Below are 19,367 nucleotides of genomic sequence, written 5' to 3'. Positions count from 1 at the left end.
TTCAAATCAGCACTACCCAAGAAACTAACCCCCCCCCCCCCCCCACACACACACACACACACACCAAGAACACACACCCCACCTACCCATCCATCATAATTAAGCATCTTTAGCTCAAGACTTTCCAAGGTTCTTGAAAAGGTTTAATCAAGAAATGTAAATTTGTGGTGTTTTTGTTAAAAGTTTTCTCCATTAAGGTATTGATAAGTAATAGGCCTCTAGAGTAGGTCAGGAAAACAGCCTTAAACCACCAAGACACTTTCCTAAAAAGTAAAACTTCTTCGGACCAGCACTTTCCGAGATGTTGAGCTGTAAACAAAACAATTAATTTCAATAATGATCATATTTAAATTTAGGAAATTTTCGCTTGGAAACCGATTACTAACAACTAGAATAAAACCGGTTCTCAGCCATAGTGAAAAATCATGTATAGCATCGTATTTCAGACAATTTTCCACGAAAATTAAAAGAAAAATAATAAACACCAGCTTTCGACCCCTCGGGGATAACAAAACTGGTTTTAAACTTATAATTTTTCATTTTAATATCTGCGGAAAGCTTGAAAATATGAGCCAAACCTTTTATAAGAACCTTGACACATCAATATATGTGATGACCTCACTACATGGAAAGGTGATGGAACCCCCCTGGGGTATATACCCCACCTTCTAAATAAAAACTCCCCCCCCCCTCTGGTTTTATGCCCGTATCGTATAACTACATGGTTCCTACCTACCTTCCCTTATTTACCTTTCTATTTTCTTACTTTCTGCATATTAACAAATATGTTAATTCAATGTTCCCAAAATGTAAATAATATCATTAAAAAAATAACAAGATGTCTTTCTGTCTTAATGTAGAGAGGGATCTCGCTAACCTCTGAACAAATGTGTTTTTTTTTGTTTTTGAGGTAAGGTACCTACACCCTCAAAAAAGTTGAGGGTCGATTTTCCCCTACCACCTTTATCAAGCGTTCTTAGGTGCCTTTAGGGGCTTAGTCGCTAGTTTATGAAAAGGAATCACTTTTGCACCTTCACAACTTTTGTTTTTGGAAATGCTTTGGCTCGAAAAACAGGCTATGAGATTCCTTATTTTCTCTCTGCTTTATGATTATGCTGATTACTGTCCTCTTCGGTTTTCAAAGTTGTTTTCTATCATTTACTATTCAAGGCTAGTATTTTGCATAGTGCTATTAAAGCATTTCTCTACTTTTTTGTATGGAAACTTCTTGCATATGAAGCTCTGTTTGTAATGACCAATTGTGTGTGCAGGAATTTTAAACATAATTAGAAAAGTTGTTTTCTTTTACTTTGCGCATTTTTCACTCTTCCTATCAAACACTTTATTAAGCTGTTTTTGGTGCCAATAAAAAAAATGACGCCATACAGTACAAATAACCTATGATAGGCTAAATTACCAATGTAAGGCCAGTTTACATTTCAATTGCCAAATTGTAGGCCAGTATGACGTCTTTTTTAGGCACTATAAACAGCTTCAATCTTTAGTATTTCCGGTTCCACTCCAAGCATCTAGGGGCACTGTATTTAATGGTGAGGGGGGCAGAAAAATATCCTAAAACCATCCCAAGACCCCAGATACTTAAACTAATAAATAAATAGGTTAAAACCATCCCTTGAACCATCTAAAAGATAAATCCATTAGTTCAAAAGTAGCAATTTCTTAATGAAAAAAAGACTTTTTCATAACTTTCTTGTATTTACTTTGAAATTAAGGAATAAAATTCTGGCTCCCTGCAGGGATTCAAACTTAGGGGGCCGAGGTGTCATAAGAATATACATTTCCAATGAGCCCAAGTAATATAGTCAGGGACAGGGGACTAGGATTACCAAATATATACATAAAAAAATTTGTAATATATATTCTCGTATTCATTTGAATCCGGTGGATAGGAACCGGTTTTCATCCATACGAAAAAAATTGTCTAGCATCGTATTATATCCAGTTTTCTACGAATATAAAAATGTACGATCATAAGATTAAAACCAGTTTTTAATCTTATAATTGCACATTTTATATCCGCGGAAACCCGTTTATAATACTATGCGAGAAATAATTATTCCAGTATGGCTTCAAAACCGATTTATAACCGCTGGATTAGACTCGGTTCTAATACTTAAAAACCATGTATAGCATCGTATTACAGACAATTTTCCACGAATGTTAAAACAAAAAATCATTTTGATATCCGGGAATAGCTGTCTATAATACGATTCGAAAAAATAACTTTTACTCGGTTTCTATATCCATATACCTGGATGTAAAGATAATATGTAATGGATAGATGGATATCCATGGAATAAATTATCAGTGAAGCTTAATATTATACATAGGTGTGCCACTTCAGGTGGGTTTTTACGTAAAAACCTGCGCATTTTGATAATCATGTTTTCAACAAAATAATAAAATTGCTTAAAACCTAACAGACGTAATAGAGGACATTGTGATTTATAACAGAGAGAGAGACGGGACAATGGGCTCTTTTTTACACAAGTCCCCAAAGTTTTATAATAACGTTTTCTTATTCGTTTGTTTAACAACTTTGGGGACTTAAGTGAATGTTGATTAGTTGATTCATTAAGTTAACTGTTTAAACATTTCAACCACCAATTTTAATCTACAGGAAACGTAATTTTGTGTATTATTATTGGGTATTTAAATCAATTTATTGGCCATGGGCTAATCCGTTTAGGTCCCTGGATTTATAAAGTAGACGCTTATATTAATAAAAACAAGAATGATAAACACCCATTAAAGAGAACCTCAGTAATTTAGATTGTCAGACATAGGAACCTTGAAAAATATAGAAAAACAATGCATTTAATAGTCAACATTATAGTCCTCGTGTAATTATCTTAAAATCAATTAATTAAAAGATGCACAGTATTGAATCATTATGCTTAAATAATATCCTAAATTTTCCATTATCTATGAAAAAATTTTGTTTCGTTGTAGTTACACGGACAAATTGAGAAATATCTCAGACAAAGATTAGGTTTTTAGAGAAATAATTAGATCAAATTTTGATTAACGTCAGCCAAATTTTATTCACATATTAAGTAAAAATATAATACATATGCTTTTATTTTTAGATAAATTTAAAACCCCTATTCATATGTAATAATTTTAGAATTTCATCATTCAACAAAACTTTCATATAAAATTTATTAAAATATTTTGCTAATACATTAAAGAAAACAACCTAAACTTTTGTAAAGAATTCTAGTGTTATTTTTGGTAGATTTTGTTTATTTTTCTTTATTTACAAATATGGAATTAGCTATTCTGTATTCTGGTTTTATGTTTATTTAAACAAATCTTTTTTGAGACAAACTTATATATTCACAAAAAAATTGGCTAATATTAGGAAAACTTTCTTTGATCTAAAAAATATGCAAGATTTAAAAAGTATAAAATGTTTAAAATTTTAAAATATTTTTAAAAGTACTTTTAAATAGATAGACCAATACTTTTTATCTCGTTTTAGTAGCGAAGCTACTCTATAATTTACTTTGTTTGTCCGTCCGTCAGTCAGTCAGTTTGTCTCGAGTTCTGCCTAACCTCTATTATTCACTTGTGTGAGGTGTTGTCTCGAATTCTGCATTAACTCTAGTATCCACTTGTGTGGGGTGTTGTCTCTAACTCTACAATACCTCTAGTATCCATTGGTGTGAGGTGTTGTCTCGAATTACAAAGTAGAACCATTAACATTTATTGATATTATGATGGATTCAATTTTCTTCATGGAGGGACGGGACATTGGAATGTTTATTAGACATTATTGTCCCCAATGCTTTACAATAACTTTTTCCTATTAATTAGCTTAACAAATTTGGAGACTTTTTATTGGATTTTTAAAGGTTGTTTCATTAAGTTCAGTTTCCAAACGGTTTAAAAGCTGATTTTAATCTACAGAATTAGTAATTTTGTGTATCCGCATTGGAGATGTACATCAATTTATTGGCCATTGTATATCCCTTTAGATACCTGTTTATCTTTCTATCAGTGGCTGCACCCATAGCCCTAAGTTTTAGAAATGTGTTTTGATATTTGTAGAGGTTAACAACGCTGTTTTGGGGAACTTACTTTACATCAACTTACTTTATTATCATTGGGGATGTACATCAATTTATCGGTCATTATCTTATACCTTTAGATCCCTGAATCTTAAGATTTAAAATTTTAGAACTGAGGGAAATGGGCGTGAAAAAGAGGACCCTAGAAATTTACAAATTTTGGGCTGGGTTTGGCACCACAGTAGCATAATTTAAACACATATTTTCATATTTTATAATCAGGGATGAAGAAATAGAGAAGTAGAAATATTTGAATTTGGGAATCTTTTTATTATGCCTGTAAAATGATGTCATACTGGCCTACCATCAGTCAATTAAAATGTATACTCGACTGTCATTTTTACTTTAGTCTGTGTATTGGCATATCATTGGTCATTTGTATTGTATGAACTAGGAACTATAAACGGCTTCTTTGGGCTTGGATTGGCAAAACAGTAGCATAATTTAAAAACATATTTTCATATTTTATTATCATGGATTGGGGGATAGATAGGGAGAGTATAGATATATTAATCTAGGCTAGCTTTGGTACCTCAGTAACATAATTCAAACGCATATATTTTCATTGTCAGGGAAGTAGGTATAGGAAAATTAAGATATGCCATAAGAGAGAAGCTCTTTATCGTGCCTATTAAAAAATGACATAATACAATACAAATGAACAATGATAGGCCTATACACAGACTAAATTACCAATGGCAGGCCAGTATACATTTTAATTGACCAATGGTAGTCTAATAAGACATCATTTTTATAGTCACTACAAAAAACTTCCATAAGGGAAATTTGTTAATAATACATTTCTTAGAAAATTATATTTTTTGTGCAATTTTTCAACAATAACAAAGCCTTTAACAAATAATAGCACAATAGACGTCCAAGGGAGGGGGGTAAATGGGTGTTTACCCACCTCAAAATTTAAACCACTTATTTTACCACCCTTAAAATAAAAATACATTAGATTACCTCTCGTAAACCTATGAAACCCCTCATTTTACCCACCTCAAAATAAAAAGCTTGGATGTCCCTAAATAGCCCCAAGTTTGATGTGCACATTAAACAAAGAGCGTATTTAATGCTGAGCCTTTTTAAAGTCCCATTTCCAATCCTTCTATCCCTGCACGACACCTGCCATTTTGATTTGTTGGCAGTTTTTGCCAAAATGTTATTCATACTTTGCCATTTCTGGCCAATACACACACATTTATATATCAAATTTAAATCATTTCTATTGGTCTATAGTATATGTAGAATATACGTGGATATTAAGACAGGGGCAATATTGTCGACAATTTAGCTTGCTAACATGGACATCATTTATTGGCCATTTCGTTCATCCAGAAGGGGGGGAAGGGATGGTGTAAAGGGAATGGATGTGGTGAATCGTTATTTAAGCCAGCTGCAAGTTCCACTTTATTAGATGATAAGATCCAAGTAATAATAAATCCATTAAGTTTATATATGATTTAATTTTCATCTGTTACAGATTAAAATTTTACTGTTATCAGATAGATTAAAAATGTTTAGATTATTAACAGCAAAGCTTTATAAAACTTAGTTCGTATGTCCATTTTAATTAATTTTATTTTAGATTTTGACAAAATTACCATTTGATTTTTTTGTTACTGACTCCTAGGAAGATTAGTCATAATGCTGTAAGCGATGCATGTACATTGTACATATTCAAGTTTTCAATAAGTATGTTCATATTATCAATTATCTTTTAAACATTACTTCACTAAAAAGTCAAATAATTATCTCAGATATTACTGTATTGCATTTTACTCTTAATTATTTGTAATATGTTTAGCTTGATATTGCTGCGCTACTAATATACATAATTGTCCTTGTTTTTATATTTATATGTAGGTAGATTATGATAAGAATATTCAAAATATAGGAAAACAAGTATGTCTATGTTCATGAATAATGTATCAAAAGCAAAAAAGCTTTTATTTTAGAAATTATAATATACTTTTTTGTTGATGGAAAGAAAACTCGATCGTAATACTATAACTCAAAAATAAAGTAGCCTTCCTAGGATTTTCTAAAATTGAAAATTTAATCAGTTCAATGGTTAGTTATATTTAACGGACAAATAAACATTGCCCCTACTACTTTATAAAAAGGTCGCTTATTTTCTATTTCCTTAGTGTTAAGGACTGACCGACAGATAGACAAAGAGAATAATAGAGTAGAATTGCTATATGAAAAGGGATTTTGATTTTGTGATTTATGTCTATTTTCATCAATGGAAAATAAAAGACTATTTAAAATTCATGCTTAATCTTAGGGTTAGGTCGAAACAAATTTTGTACCACCATCATTTAGGGGAGCTCTATTTTTATAGGGAGAGGGAGATGCCGAAAAATAGCCTAAAACCAATCCAAAACGGAAATATTAATAAAGTAATTTTCTCTCAAAAAAGCATTTTTAGATCTCACATACCCCTACCTCTTAACACATAAATAATTTGAAAATAACTGATTGAACGGGTTACATACTGGCAATTTGAGAGAAATTTCTGCCTCACATATATAAAAAAAAGAAATTTATTCAATAATCTTTCGCTATAAAATTTGTCAATAATTCAATAAAAGCTATTTATTCCAAAATGGAAAGGAAATTTTTGTTGCAATTTTCGACACAACCATATCTCTAGACATGTTTTAAAGTCATTATCATAAATTTTAAAATATTATTCAAAGGGTTCGAGAGAAAGACAAGAGAGAGAGAAAGAAGAAAACAGAGAAAGAAGAAAACAGAGAAAGATAATGAAAGATTGGACTAAAGTCAGCTTACTCAAAATGAAAACCTTTTATTATACTAAAAAATACAAAAATTGCAAAACTTAAATGTTGATAATGATACCTTAAAAAGTAACTTTTTGAAGCATAATAAAAAAACAGACACCTGGGACCTATATAATATATTTTCAACAAGAAATGCTAAAGATATATCCTATTATATAAAGTAAGTTCTCTATTTAGAGAGGCTTCCCATATGTCTCGGGATGGTTTGAGGCTATTTTATTCTTATTATAAACCATGGAGTGGTTTTAGGTTATTTTCTGTCCATTCTTACACTTCTGAAAACAGAGCCCCAAGATGCTAGTGGCACAGCCTCTAGTTCCTGATATGTAAATAATTAATGATAAGATTATATAAAGGTTTGGATGTAAGCTAATCTTAATCCATATAGCTGGAATACATCAATAAAAAAGATACATTTAATAATTAAAATGAAAGGGATAATGCAACGGAAGAAAAACTTATCTTCATAGAGATAAAGTAAAAATTGTTGGTAATAACATGTTTTAATTGTTATCTATATGAATTTCTATTTATTGATGTTCCTTTTTTATCTACCGGCCACTCTATCTATCTATATATTTTTCTCACTTTCCAAACCTTTTTTCACCAATTATCTTTATTTCTTTCAATATTACAATAGCGGCTATGCATCATGGGCTTAGATGTGGGCTAGAACATTGCTTAAAACCATTCTAAGACTTAAATCTGAAATAGAATATCCTAAAACCATCACTATATAAAGCTTATCTAAAATAAAAAATTTAATTGGCAATTAGATCTTATTTTTCAGACAATTAAAACCTTACTACTTTCTATATTGGGATTATCATTTCTTTTTATTAATATTGTTTTTTTTTAATTTAGGTCGAATGTAGATGTACAGGGTGGGTGGCCCTAGGTCTCTCCCACACCAAGAGCATCAAGGGGGCTGATCTGGCAATAGGATGGATCTCCAGCAACGGGCAGGTTGTCATGAAGGATTATCACAGCACTGATGGCCGCAGGGTTGAAGAGGATATCTCTCAGGTTAGATTTTTATTTCTTATTCTTTTAAAGAATTGACTTAACCTGACGAACTATATTTTACATAATTTTCAAGGTGATCTATAATTTCTTTAGTACGCTAGTCGTCGTCAGTAAAACTAAGATTGTTAAAACTACGTAGCACTTTAATTTTGGTTACAACAGAGGGAGGTTGGTGGATGAAATTCGGATGTCTGTTTAAATAGCAAAATCAATTTATCTAAAAATAATTCTTAGACAGATAGTTATTAAAAAGAAAAGAAAAAACAGGCCTATGTTTCGATAGTTACTGATACTTATGATTATGATTTCTTATGTAAATGTACATACATACATATGAAGAGGAGTTAGAGGGTTCATCAATTCTAAGATTCAGAATTCTAGAATTTGAAGGATGCTCAATAAACTTTTTTTCTAATTTAGGATGTAGAGTTGCTATATGGAGAGGAATTAGAGGGTTCATCAATTCTAAGATTCAGAAGAAAATTAAATACTTGTGATACTGACCAGGCAAATTAAAATATAGATAAAAAAAGAGTGTACCTTGTTCATAAAGGAATAACACTTAATACATAGTTCACTTTTGAGAAGTTTGATGTCTATTTGTCAGGCTATGTTTACCCTCCCCAAAATAAGTTATAAACCTTATCTGGGGCTAAGAGAAGCATAACTAAATAGAAAATCATATGGATCCAGTAGTAAGCAAGATTATTTAGTACGCATAGACAAACAGACAGATATTCTGTTGCTTTTTTATAAGGATAAACTTTAAAAATGATTTTATTTTCTTTGATTGTTATGCTTGTATGTTGTCTTTTTTTCCTCCGCATTTTCTATATTTTATTGGCCAACCCCTGCAGGACATCCCTGTGACCAACGACACCTTCCGCGTGATCTGGGCGTACGCCAGGAATGATCCAGACTGGGGCGAGCAGGTTGTCTGGAGGGATCTGGAGCGGGCTGGCGGCAGGCTTCTACATCTGTATCAGGTATAGATAGATAGATCTACTTTGTGGCGAGCAAGTTGTCTGGGGGAATCTGGAGCGGGCTGGCGGCAGGCTACTGGATCTGTATCAAGTATACAGGAAAAGATAGATGGATAAAAGGGGGTATGAAAAAAAAACTGAAAGAATAATTAAGATACATAAATAGCAAGAGTAAGATTGAGAAAGATAATGAAAGAGAGAGCTAGAAAGATATAGACACAGAAAGAGAGACAGAGACAGAAAGAGACAGAGAATGACATGTTAAAGTTCTTACTAATTTTTTCCTAGGGAAAGAGTAACCACTTGCAAGAGCCAAGTCTAAAGAAATGGGTAGTCACTTCAAATCAAATGGTCATTCCACAGAAGGTCAGTGTAATTATTTTTCCAGTATGGCTTCGAAACCGATTAATGTCCGCTGGATTACTCTCCGCTATACTAAAAAAAATCATGTTTAGCGTCGTATTACAGACAATTTTCCAGAAATATTTTTTTAAAAACATTAATTAATACAAGTTTTATTAGCCTGGGACTTCGGCTTCTCAGTGCCAACAATCTTGTAAGTTTTCATTTTAGTATCCGCGGAAAGTTGTCCATAATACTGCGATAAATAACTATTCTTTACCAGCAGCGCATCTATGTCCTTTATAATTCAAGTATACCTCACAGAGTAATTAAACTAAAACCCTTAATATTTTATTGTTTATCGTTTTTACGCAATTCTGAAAAGGGGGTTGGGTATCTTGGGTTTTTTTCAGGGGACGTTGTACCTGTTTTCTTGACAAATAGCCTAAAACTTAGCCTTCATTGAACAACTAATAGTCTAAATTGAAAAATGAGCCTTCTCCATTTTCCTATCCTCCTTGAGTAACTTTCAGACGGACAGATATTCCCTAGATATAGAGTAGCTGCACTGCTAATAAACAACTCTTAAAACCTAACTTAGGTACCATAAGGGATTTGAGGGATAAGACACTGCTAATACATAAAAATATACCCCACGTAATTTTTGTGTAAAAAGTTTGGACACTGAATGTTTAAACAACCCAATCATAATAAAATTACTCAAAGTTTTTAAAGGAATCAGTTAGATATCCAGTTTATAAAACTTTTTCATTTTAATGTCCTTACCCTCCCTGCGATACCATTCAATACATAAATCATGAAAACATATCTTAGCAAAACACACATGTTAAAAATTATAAACAGCACAACTATTCTAAAAATATTTTTATGCAGATATAAAACAATAGACGTTGTCTAAGTAATGATTGGCGAAATAGTTTTTCTTCAGATGGAAATTTCCTGTTTGAAAAATAAGTAATTTCCCTCAAAATGCCTTGCCAAACACTGACCCCCCCCCCCCCTCCTTATTTTTTTATATGAATTAAAAAAGAGCAAAGGTTGTGAGTTTAAGTTTGTTACTTTGGGTAAGGTTAGGTTATATTGGGCACTATATAGCCCCGCAGGAGTTCGACATAGGAATAAACTATTATTTCTACTTCAAAATTATGAGGGGGGTGGACACTTCAGTGCTTGATAGGCGTTTTGAGGGAAAGTGCTGAATAATAATTTTCTGGGTGAACTGAATTTAATATTTTTAAAGTGTCCCAATTACTGGCATGCAATTTCCAAATCCATATGTATTGTGTATATCAGGGAGGGATAGGATATTGGATTGTAAATAATTCTTTTCCTCTCAAATTCAAAACAATATTTAAGCCTAAAAGAATTTAAATCATAATTGGATTGTACAGAGTATACATGTTTAAACTTTTTCACCATTAACTTTAATCATTATAAGTAGAATACATTTTGGGATGAAATTTATTAAACTTCCATTGTCCTATACCTTTATTCCTGTAAATATATGTTATTATTATGTGTTATTGTATGTATTAATATGCAGGGAGGGCTGTTTATTATGCTAGTCCCAAGTTTTTATGATAACGTTTTCTTATTCGTTGGCTTAGCAACTTAGCAATTTTGATTTGTTGATTTATTTAGTTGAATGTTCAAACGTTTCAACCACAAATTTTAATCTACAAAAGGTATAATGTTTTGCATTCTTGGGGATGTGCATAAATTTATCGGCCATTGTCTTATCCATTTAGATCCCTGATTAATATGATCTAAGTAGCGCAGCTATTCTCTATTATTATTTGTTTGTACGTCCGTATGTTGGTCTGTCTTTCAATAATTATATGTGGATAAATTCCAGGTATCTAAAGGGATAAGACAATGGCTGATAAATCTATGTACACAAATTAACCATCCTGAAGATTATAATTAGTGGTTGCAATGTTTAGACACTCAACTAAATAAACCAACCAATCAAAATTCGACATAATCTCCCAAAATTGTTAAGCCAACGATTAAGAAGACGTGATTATAAGACTTTGGGGACAAGTGTTATAATCTTCCCAATGTCCCCTTCCTCCCTTTTAAATTGTAATAAAATATTGTAATGCAAATTATTGTTGGCATGTTATCGCTGCGCTGTGCTGCTTTTGGTATCATAAGTGCTTGTTAACTTAATATTTCCGTATTAATTATGCAGGCCTATAGTGCTAAATATGATTTAAACAAGGATGACAATATGCTATCATGACTATAAACTTTAAAAATCCGTGAAAAATAAAAGCATCCAGATATTTCACATAAATCCCAACTCAACCCCCACCTCCCCCCCCCCCCCACAAAAAAAATATTTTCAAACCGGAATTTAAATTGGAGGGTCGACTCCCCCCCCCCCCCTCTGTCCCCCTTTCCTTATATGCCCCTAGAAAAATCTAGGGGCGTAGCCCTAGTAAAAGTATATAATAATACATTTTCATTCATTTATGAATTATCAATTATCATGCCCTATTTAGATGAAACTTTGATTTCAATATAATTACTTGAAATCAATCAAGATAGAAATCATCTAATGAAATGCTTGAGATAATTACTGTAGTAAAACTACTATCAAATTTTTGTGATTTCTCTCAAATTAAGTAAGAAAAATGGCCCAAAAATACCCCATTACAATAATTAATCTTCCCTGAAAAGTTTAACACATACGGACCACCAATTTCCGATATCTCAAGCTCCAAACCAAAATAACCTTTACAACTTTTTTTTATAGGATAATGATTATTTTGAGAACATTTGTTTTTACCAATCTGCACTTTTTAGGACACCCTGTATTGGTGCACAATGGTGAAGCTCCCCAGCCTGGCCACTAAGCACCATATGATCGGCTACTCTCCGAAGATCCAACCTGGAAACGAAAGATTTGTTCACCATATGATGCTCTATGAATGTCATGACAGGAAAGTTCTTGGTTCAGTTTTTTTTCTTTTCTTAAGCTTTGAAGAATGGGTTAATGGAAGTTTTTTTAAAGTAAAAATAAAATGTTATTAACAAAGAAAATCATAATATGATATATTATTGCTTAAATTAGCTCGAAATCAAAAAGAGGTTGAAATTTAAAGAACAAAATCAGTTTATATTCTATTAATCAATCCATACTTCCCCTTATTTGTTGCTAAAATGAACCAATCATTTGTCTTCTTGTCAAAATACTAGCACATTATTGGTTGTATTTTTTAGCAAATGAGCCGCTTGATGACGAACCCCAAACTGTCCCACTTTGAGAAAGACGATTCCATTGACGTCATATACGTTTCGGGAAAGAAAAAAGGGAAGGGGGGAAGAAAATCTCTTCAAAAGAGAAGGGAGAAAAGGGAAGAGATTTTCTTCCCCCATTCCCTAAACGTATATGACGTCACTGGGATCGTCTTTCTCAAAGTGGGACAGTTTGGGGTTTGTCCGCTTGATTGGTTCATATTAGCGGCATATTATAAACACGGATATAAAGTTTTGTTATGTTATAAAACTGTGGAACCAAACTTGCTACCCCTGCAGGAGTCCTGACCTGGCCTTCTCTCGTCACGTGGAGACTATGCAGGGCTACGAGTGTTACACCCCCAACATGCCAGATGATTTCCTCAAGTGCAGGGGCATCGTAGCCGCCTGGGGGCTGGGTGGGGAGCCCTTCTTCTTCCCCGACCACGCGGGATACCCCCTTGGGGAGGAACATGGCGGTGCTACCTATTATATGTTTGAGGTAAAAGTAATTTCATGCATAAAAAAAATATATTATTTAATATTGTAATCTAAAAACAAAGGTTGTGAAATACAAGAGTTAAGGAAGCAAAATATAAATTTTAGAGACTTATAGTCGGACATTCTTTATTAAACAAGGCACATTCACAAAAAAAATTTTAGTCCTCTAGCTTCAATAGGAGCCCCAACCATACCCTTCGACCGATTAAAGTCTGGAAAAAGGCCTGACTGTTAAGGGTTAAAGCAAAAAGCTGCATTTTCTCTACCTATAGCGTATTTCAGGTACATTATGAAAACCCCGGCCTGCACGAGAACATAGTTGACAATTCTGGTCTGGAGCTACACCTGTCTCCAGTTCTGAGGGAACAGGACTCCAGCATGTTGACTATTGGTCATGATGTGTCCACACTACACTTGGTTCCTCCTGACCAACCTTCATTTACATCTGTAGGTAAGATCTATCTATTTACCTGTATATCTATCCATCTTCCTAATTGGTAAGAAAAAGAATTCTAACATGCTGCCTATTGGTTATGATGTGTCCACACTACACTTGGTTCCTCCTGACCAACCTTCATTTACATCTGTAGGTAAGATCTATCTATTTACCTGTATATCTATCCATCTTCCTAATTGGTAAGAGAAGAATTCTAACATGCTGACTATTGGTTATGATGTGTCCTGACTACATTTGGTTCCTCCTGACCAACCTTCATTTACTTCTGTAGGTAAGGACTATCTATCTATCTGTATATCTATCAATCTTTCTAATTGGTAAGAAAAAGAATTCTACCATGCTGACTATCGGTCATGATGTGTCCACACTACACTTGGTTCCCCCTGATCAACCTTCATTTACATCTGTAGGTAAGCACTATCTATCTATTTACCTGTATATCTATCCATCTTTCTAATTGGTAAGAAAAAAAATTCTATCATGTTGACTATTGGTCATTATGTGTCCACACTATACTTGGTTCCCCCTGATCAACCTTCATTCACTTCTGTAGGTAAGCTGCTCTATCTATCTAATTACCTGTATATCTATCAATCTTTCTAATTGGTAAGAAAAAGAATTCTAACATGCTGACTATTGGTCATGACGTGTCCACACTACACTTGGTTCAAACTTCATTTACTTTTGCAAATGAGATATGTCTATTTATCTGTTTGTATATCTATATGTTTGTATATCTACTATTAATCTATCTATCTGTATATCCTATTTCTCTAATATTATTATTATCATATTCATCTGTTTTATGGAATATTGATTCCTATAACCACAAGGTACAATCATATAAGTGAAGCATCTCTATAATCAAGTCCTAAAAATTTAAGTCCTTTAAAAGTATCCTATATTTAATAAGTTTTGCAACAAATTAACAATTTTATTTAGCCTTATGAATTAATATTCTGCTTATCCCGTTTTGACACTCTACATGTGTTAATGTTCGTTTGTCCTACCGTTTCAGGGCTTCGCTGTTATGGATGTTGTCATCCTTGTTTAAAAACATATCAGGTTGTGTTAAAAAAAAAAGATTTTTTCTAAATGAAATCAATTGTTTTTGCAGATTTAAACGGACCTTTCAAATTATTTTTAGTAAAAAAGAATTTGTAAAAATTTGTATGGCCTATTGAATTTACATTTAACAAGGATGACAATTTCCATAAAAGCAAATTCTACTATATATGATATATCACACAAATGGATATATTATTACTTGGATATTACATCAGATTTTCATGTTCATTGATAAAGTAAAAGTTGCAGTGAATGGACGAACTGACCAATAAATGAGTACCATGTTAGCAACATAAATTGACAACAATTTTCCCCCTGCCATAATATCCACGTTTATTATATATCCATTATCACATAATATCAACTGTTCCTCAATTGTTCCTATTGACATACAGGCCTAAATAGAGAAAAGCTTTGCTTTAGATACTGACCCTAGAGGCATTTACCTCGTGGTTTCCCAACACAATGCAATAATTGAATCATTGTATTTCTACATTTTAAAATTTTTGCAAATTCAATAACTACTAATTTGTTTCTTATGTGTTCTATGGCTAAGTATTTAAAAGCGAAGCTACTTTGTCCGTCAGTTTTTCCGTATGGCTACGTAGAAAATGTTACTCGGTTACTATTTGAGATAGAGTTAATTGTCTTTATTTAAACTGTGATAATACTGTTTTAGTGAAGATTTCTCTTGGTTCATAGTTTTTTTCTTATCAGTGTTTTAATTAGACTTTTATTAAATAAAACTTTGCTTACTGGTCTGTTTTAGGAAAGTTTCATGTTGGTTTTGATAATAATTCTTTTATATTTGTAGGTCATTGTCCAGCTCAGTGTACTGAATACCTGCCCAGTACCGGAATAACTGTTTTTGCTGGTCTACCACATACACATATGCTTGGCACTAAGGTATGTTTATTTATCAGCAGGGTGGGTGGGAACTGGCAATATTAGCATGGAGGGTGAGAACTAGCATTATTCAGCTAAATGTACTGAATAAATTTGAATTTTAATCTAAGAAGGGTTCACAGTGCGTTCGAAGGTGCTTTGACTTTTGTGTCAGAACCTAAATTGGGACATAGTGCATTTCATTACCCTAGGTTAGGTAACTTCATTTCACTTTTTAATAAAATCTAAAATGCAGCCGTTTTAGAGAAAATTAGATGTTATTACTTCAAGTTCTATTTTCATCCCCTAGGAGTTACCGCATAATCATGACAAGAAAAGCAATGATTATAGGTTTAAGATTTTGAACAAGTTTGCTTTTATAAAGTTCTTCATAAAACCACTCCTGAAGTGAGCTGATTCATTGCCATTTTTATCAGTTGCTTTGCTAAGGTCACGGAAATTCAGCCTTAAATAAATCATATATGGAGATAACCATAATATTTTCAACTATCTATCCCACTATTTATCTATCTACCTAGGTGAAACTCAGACATATAAGAGCTGGGGTGGAGCTACCTATACCATTTCAAGATAACCATTATGATTTCAACTATCAAACTATGCGTCAGGTAGTATTTACTATTTTTCTTTTATTCTGGAAAGCAGTCTACTATACTTTTAATTAGAAAATTATAAATGTTTATTGGTGTGCAACTTTAAAAAATTACTAGCGGTTTCACCCCTAGCATCTAATGGCTCTGCATTTCAAGTGGGAGTTAGGGGACAGAAAAATAGTCTAAAAGCACTGTAATAGTACTGACTAATTTGATAATAAAAAGTTTCCATATAATTTCTTACAATAATATTAAACAACTTTGCTTTTAGATTGAGCTACAGTTACTACCTGGCGACCATTTGATAACAGAATGTGTTTATGATTCAAGAGGGAAACATGAATATACTAGAGGCGGTATTAGAGCTCAGGTCTGTCTATCTATCTATCTATCTGTCTGTCTATCTATCTATTTGATAACAGAATTTGTTTATGACTCCAGAGGAAAACATAAATATACTAGAGGCGATATTAGAGCTTAGGTCTGTTCATCTATCCATCTATCTCTCTGTCTGTCCATCTATCTGTCTGCCTATCTTGATAACAAATTGTGATTCAAGGAGGAAAAGGTTTGTTTATCTACCTACCTGTATATCCATCTATTCATCCAAATATCTGTCATCCAATCCATCTATCTATTAAACTTTCCATCCACATATTTATTAATCCATCTACCAATCCACCTATCTATTTATCTATCTATCCATCGAGCTATATATCTAACCATCCAGTCTAACAACTATCCATTTCACTATATTTCTAACAAAAATATATGTACTAGTGGTTATTCCCCCAGCATCTAGGGGTTCTGTATTCAAACGGGCAGAGAATGGCTAGAAAAATATCTCAAAAGCATCCCAAGACTTAAATCTGAAATAAAATGACCTATAACCACCACGGGACCTACAGGAATCTTTTCTAGAATAGAGAACCCAACCGGTTAAGTAACTATTGAGATCTTAAGCTCAAAAGGAAACACTAAAGTTTAATAAACAAGATTTTTTTTTATATCTAGGATGAAATGTGCATGATGTTTCTGCACTACTATCCCGCCGTGGAGATGGCTCAATGTGTCAGCAAGCTGCCGCTCAAAAATCTTCTACTAGCCATTGGAGTTGTACTATGGCCGGTTACCCCTGATACTAGACATTTAGGTCTAAGGTTGGTGATTTCTATATATCTATCTATCTTTCCATCTATTAGCCATTGGAGTTAATCTCTGGTCGAATACTCCTGCCACTAGTAGACATTTAGGTCTAAGGTTAGTAATTTCTATCTTACTGTCTATCTGTATATCTTTTCTTCTACAAACCATTGGTGTTGTCCTTTTGCCGGTTACCCCTGATACTAGACATTTAGGTCTTAGGTTGGTATCTTATATCTTACTGTCTATCTATCTATTAGCCATTTGTGTTGTACTTTGGCCGGTCACCCCTGATACTAATTAAATAAAGGAAATAGGTGGTGCAATTTTTGTTTAAAATTTTCAATGAAAAGCTTTTTATTTTTTGTCTTTAGTTATGAGAAATTGGTTGAATCTCAATTTCAATTTTATTTTTGAACGTTTTTTTAGGTGAAAAATCCAATTATTTAATATTTGGAATGTTTGGAACTATCAACCCCAAGAGATGACGTTTAATTGTACGGATTTCAAAATATCCTGACAATGTTAGTTTGAAAATTATCCGATAGAGTATTTAAATTTCTTGGTTTATTTTGAAATTGTTAATATGTGAAAATGGTAGATAATTCAAAAGCATTCTATTATAAAACATGTTGTGTTAAATGTTATGAAGAGAAAAGGAAAAAAACGTTTCCTGGAGTGTACTGAAAAGGTGTCTTTATTTGATTTTGTTAGTTGGTTAAATAACAAAAATCACTATGACAATTTATCATCTATAGATCTTATGTTTTCTTGATCTTCATACTTAAATTTTGAAGGATTGTTATCCTATAGTAATATTTATTAGGTTATACAAATTATCTTATACAGCAAAGCGTTTATGCTTTGTTGGTGGAAATTATTAGCTCTCATTAATATCGGCATTTAAGGATCATTTTCAAACTTTATAGGATGACTTCTGTGACCGGAGGTGAAAGGGGTAATACCTTTTAAAATTTGATGTTTTATAAATATTATATTTTATCCCCAACCATAGGGATTAAATCCAAATTAACAAATCACGTGAATTACAAGATTTTAATTTAACAAATGAGAGAATTTGTTTTAAAAAATTGGGTACAAGCATAATTTACAATCCATGTATTTAATATTAAAAAAAAAAAAATTTTCCTTTATTCAGGATCCCAAGCCCTGACAGGTACAAGAACCTGACCCTGTCTGACTACCGGACCTAAATTATTCCTTATATTCAGGATACGCAGCCCTGATAGGTACCAGAATCTGACCCTGTCTGACTACCTGACCGCTGTGCTGCCAACAGACCTGGACGCTGCCAAAAGGCTCCAGGAAGCCAACTTACACCACTCACAGGAATGGAGATAATTATTAATCTTGTATCCAATAGTTTCTAGTTACACAACTTCGTTCTGAATAAAGTAGAATGGGATTAATTTTACTTGCAATTTGTTTTTTGGTGGGTCTAAAATTAAATTAAAACCCCTATTTTGGTGTTTGAAATGTTACAAATTACCTAATTTGTATAAAAAACTATTGGCTTTAAAACTTAAATATTTGTTAGTGGCTTTTATAAGTTTAAAGTGGACGATGGTATTAGCTGTATTACCTATATTATCATCTATGACTACAAGGTCGCTGAATGCTTTGACTTTGGAAAAAGAAACGTCATAGCGGTAAGTGGACATTTTTACTCTTGTTTCTACCTGGCATTTTGTTCTAAAAAGCTTAGTTCCCTCAGTCTGTTCGTCTCATGCTGCAACTATGTCGGCAATACCGTAATTAGTATCGTTTCGGCTTGCTGTCGGGGAGGTGTTGGGTTCGAGTCTGGACAACACCACGTCATATGAGAGACGTAAAAAATTGTAGCTACTTTTACTATGTCAGACGCGTGAAATAAATTATTAAGTGTAGGGGAAATGCCGTGGGCCTCAAATAGGAGCAACTCATTACCATGCACTGCTAGGACTTTCAGACAAAGATCAAAGCGACACCAATCCCCCTAGAGTTCATAATCATGTCTGTTTTTTCCTAAAGAATATATAAAGCTATAGAATAGCTTAAAGTTGTTATTTGGTAATGAAAAAGAAAGTCTTTACTTTTTTCTCATAATAACCATGGATTTAGGAATAGTTATATTTCGCATCTGATTATAGACTGTTTTGTTAGACCCGAGAGTCCAA

At 32.9% G+C, this 19,367-nt stretch overlaps 1 protein-coding gene across 1 annotated transcript in view; it reads left to right on the top strand.

The window, feature by feature from the left end:
• The window catches only part of LOC145313981 (DBH-like monooxygenase protein 1), a 127,162-nt gene that overhangs the window by 80,863 nt on the left and 26,932 nt on the right, over positions 1 to 19,367 (top strand). The window contains exons 3-15 of the mRNA XM_080153651.1: positions 7,772 to 7,933; positions 8,354 to 8,440; positions 8,791 to 8,919; positions 9,205 to 9,282; positions 12,091 to 12,229; positions 12,825 to 13,024; positions 13,306 to 13,474; positions 15,363 to 15,454; positions 15,973 to 16,062; positions 16,319 to 16,417; positions 17,062 to 17,207; positions 18,423 to 18,541; positions 18,820 to 18,860. Of these exons, the coding sequence (XP_080009777.1) occupies positions 7,772 to 7,933; positions 8,354 to 8,440; positions 8,791 to 8,919; positions 9,205 to 9,282; positions 12,091 to 12,229; positions 12,825 to 13,024; positions 13,306 to 13,474; positions 15,363 to 15,454; positions 15,973 to 16,062; positions 16,319 to 16,417; positions 17,062 to 17,207; positions 18,423 to 18,541; positions 18,820 to 18,860 (1,551 nt within the window). The remainder of the gene's footprint in view (positions 1 to 7,771; positions 7,934 to 8,353; positions 8,441 to 8,790; positions 8,920 to 9,204; positions 9,283 to 12,090; positions 12,230 to 12,824; positions 13,025 to 13,305; positions 13,475 to 15,362; positions 15,455 to 15,972; positions 16,063 to 16,318; positions 16,418 to 17,061; positions 17,208 to 18,422; positions 18,542 to 18,819; positions 18,861 to 19,367) is intronic.

Source organism: Acartia tonsa, chromosome 3, assembly GCF_053477335.1.
Source record: "Acartia tonsa isolate MP-2025a chromosome 3, ASM5347733v1, whole genome shotgun sequence".
NCBI classification, from domain to species: Eukaryota; Metazoa; Arthropoda; class Copepoda; order Calanoida; family Acartiidae; genus Acartia; species Acartia tonsa.
The sequence above is the reverse complement of the archived record's forward strand: the minus strand, read 5'-3'. Positions and strand labels throughout refer to the sequence as shown.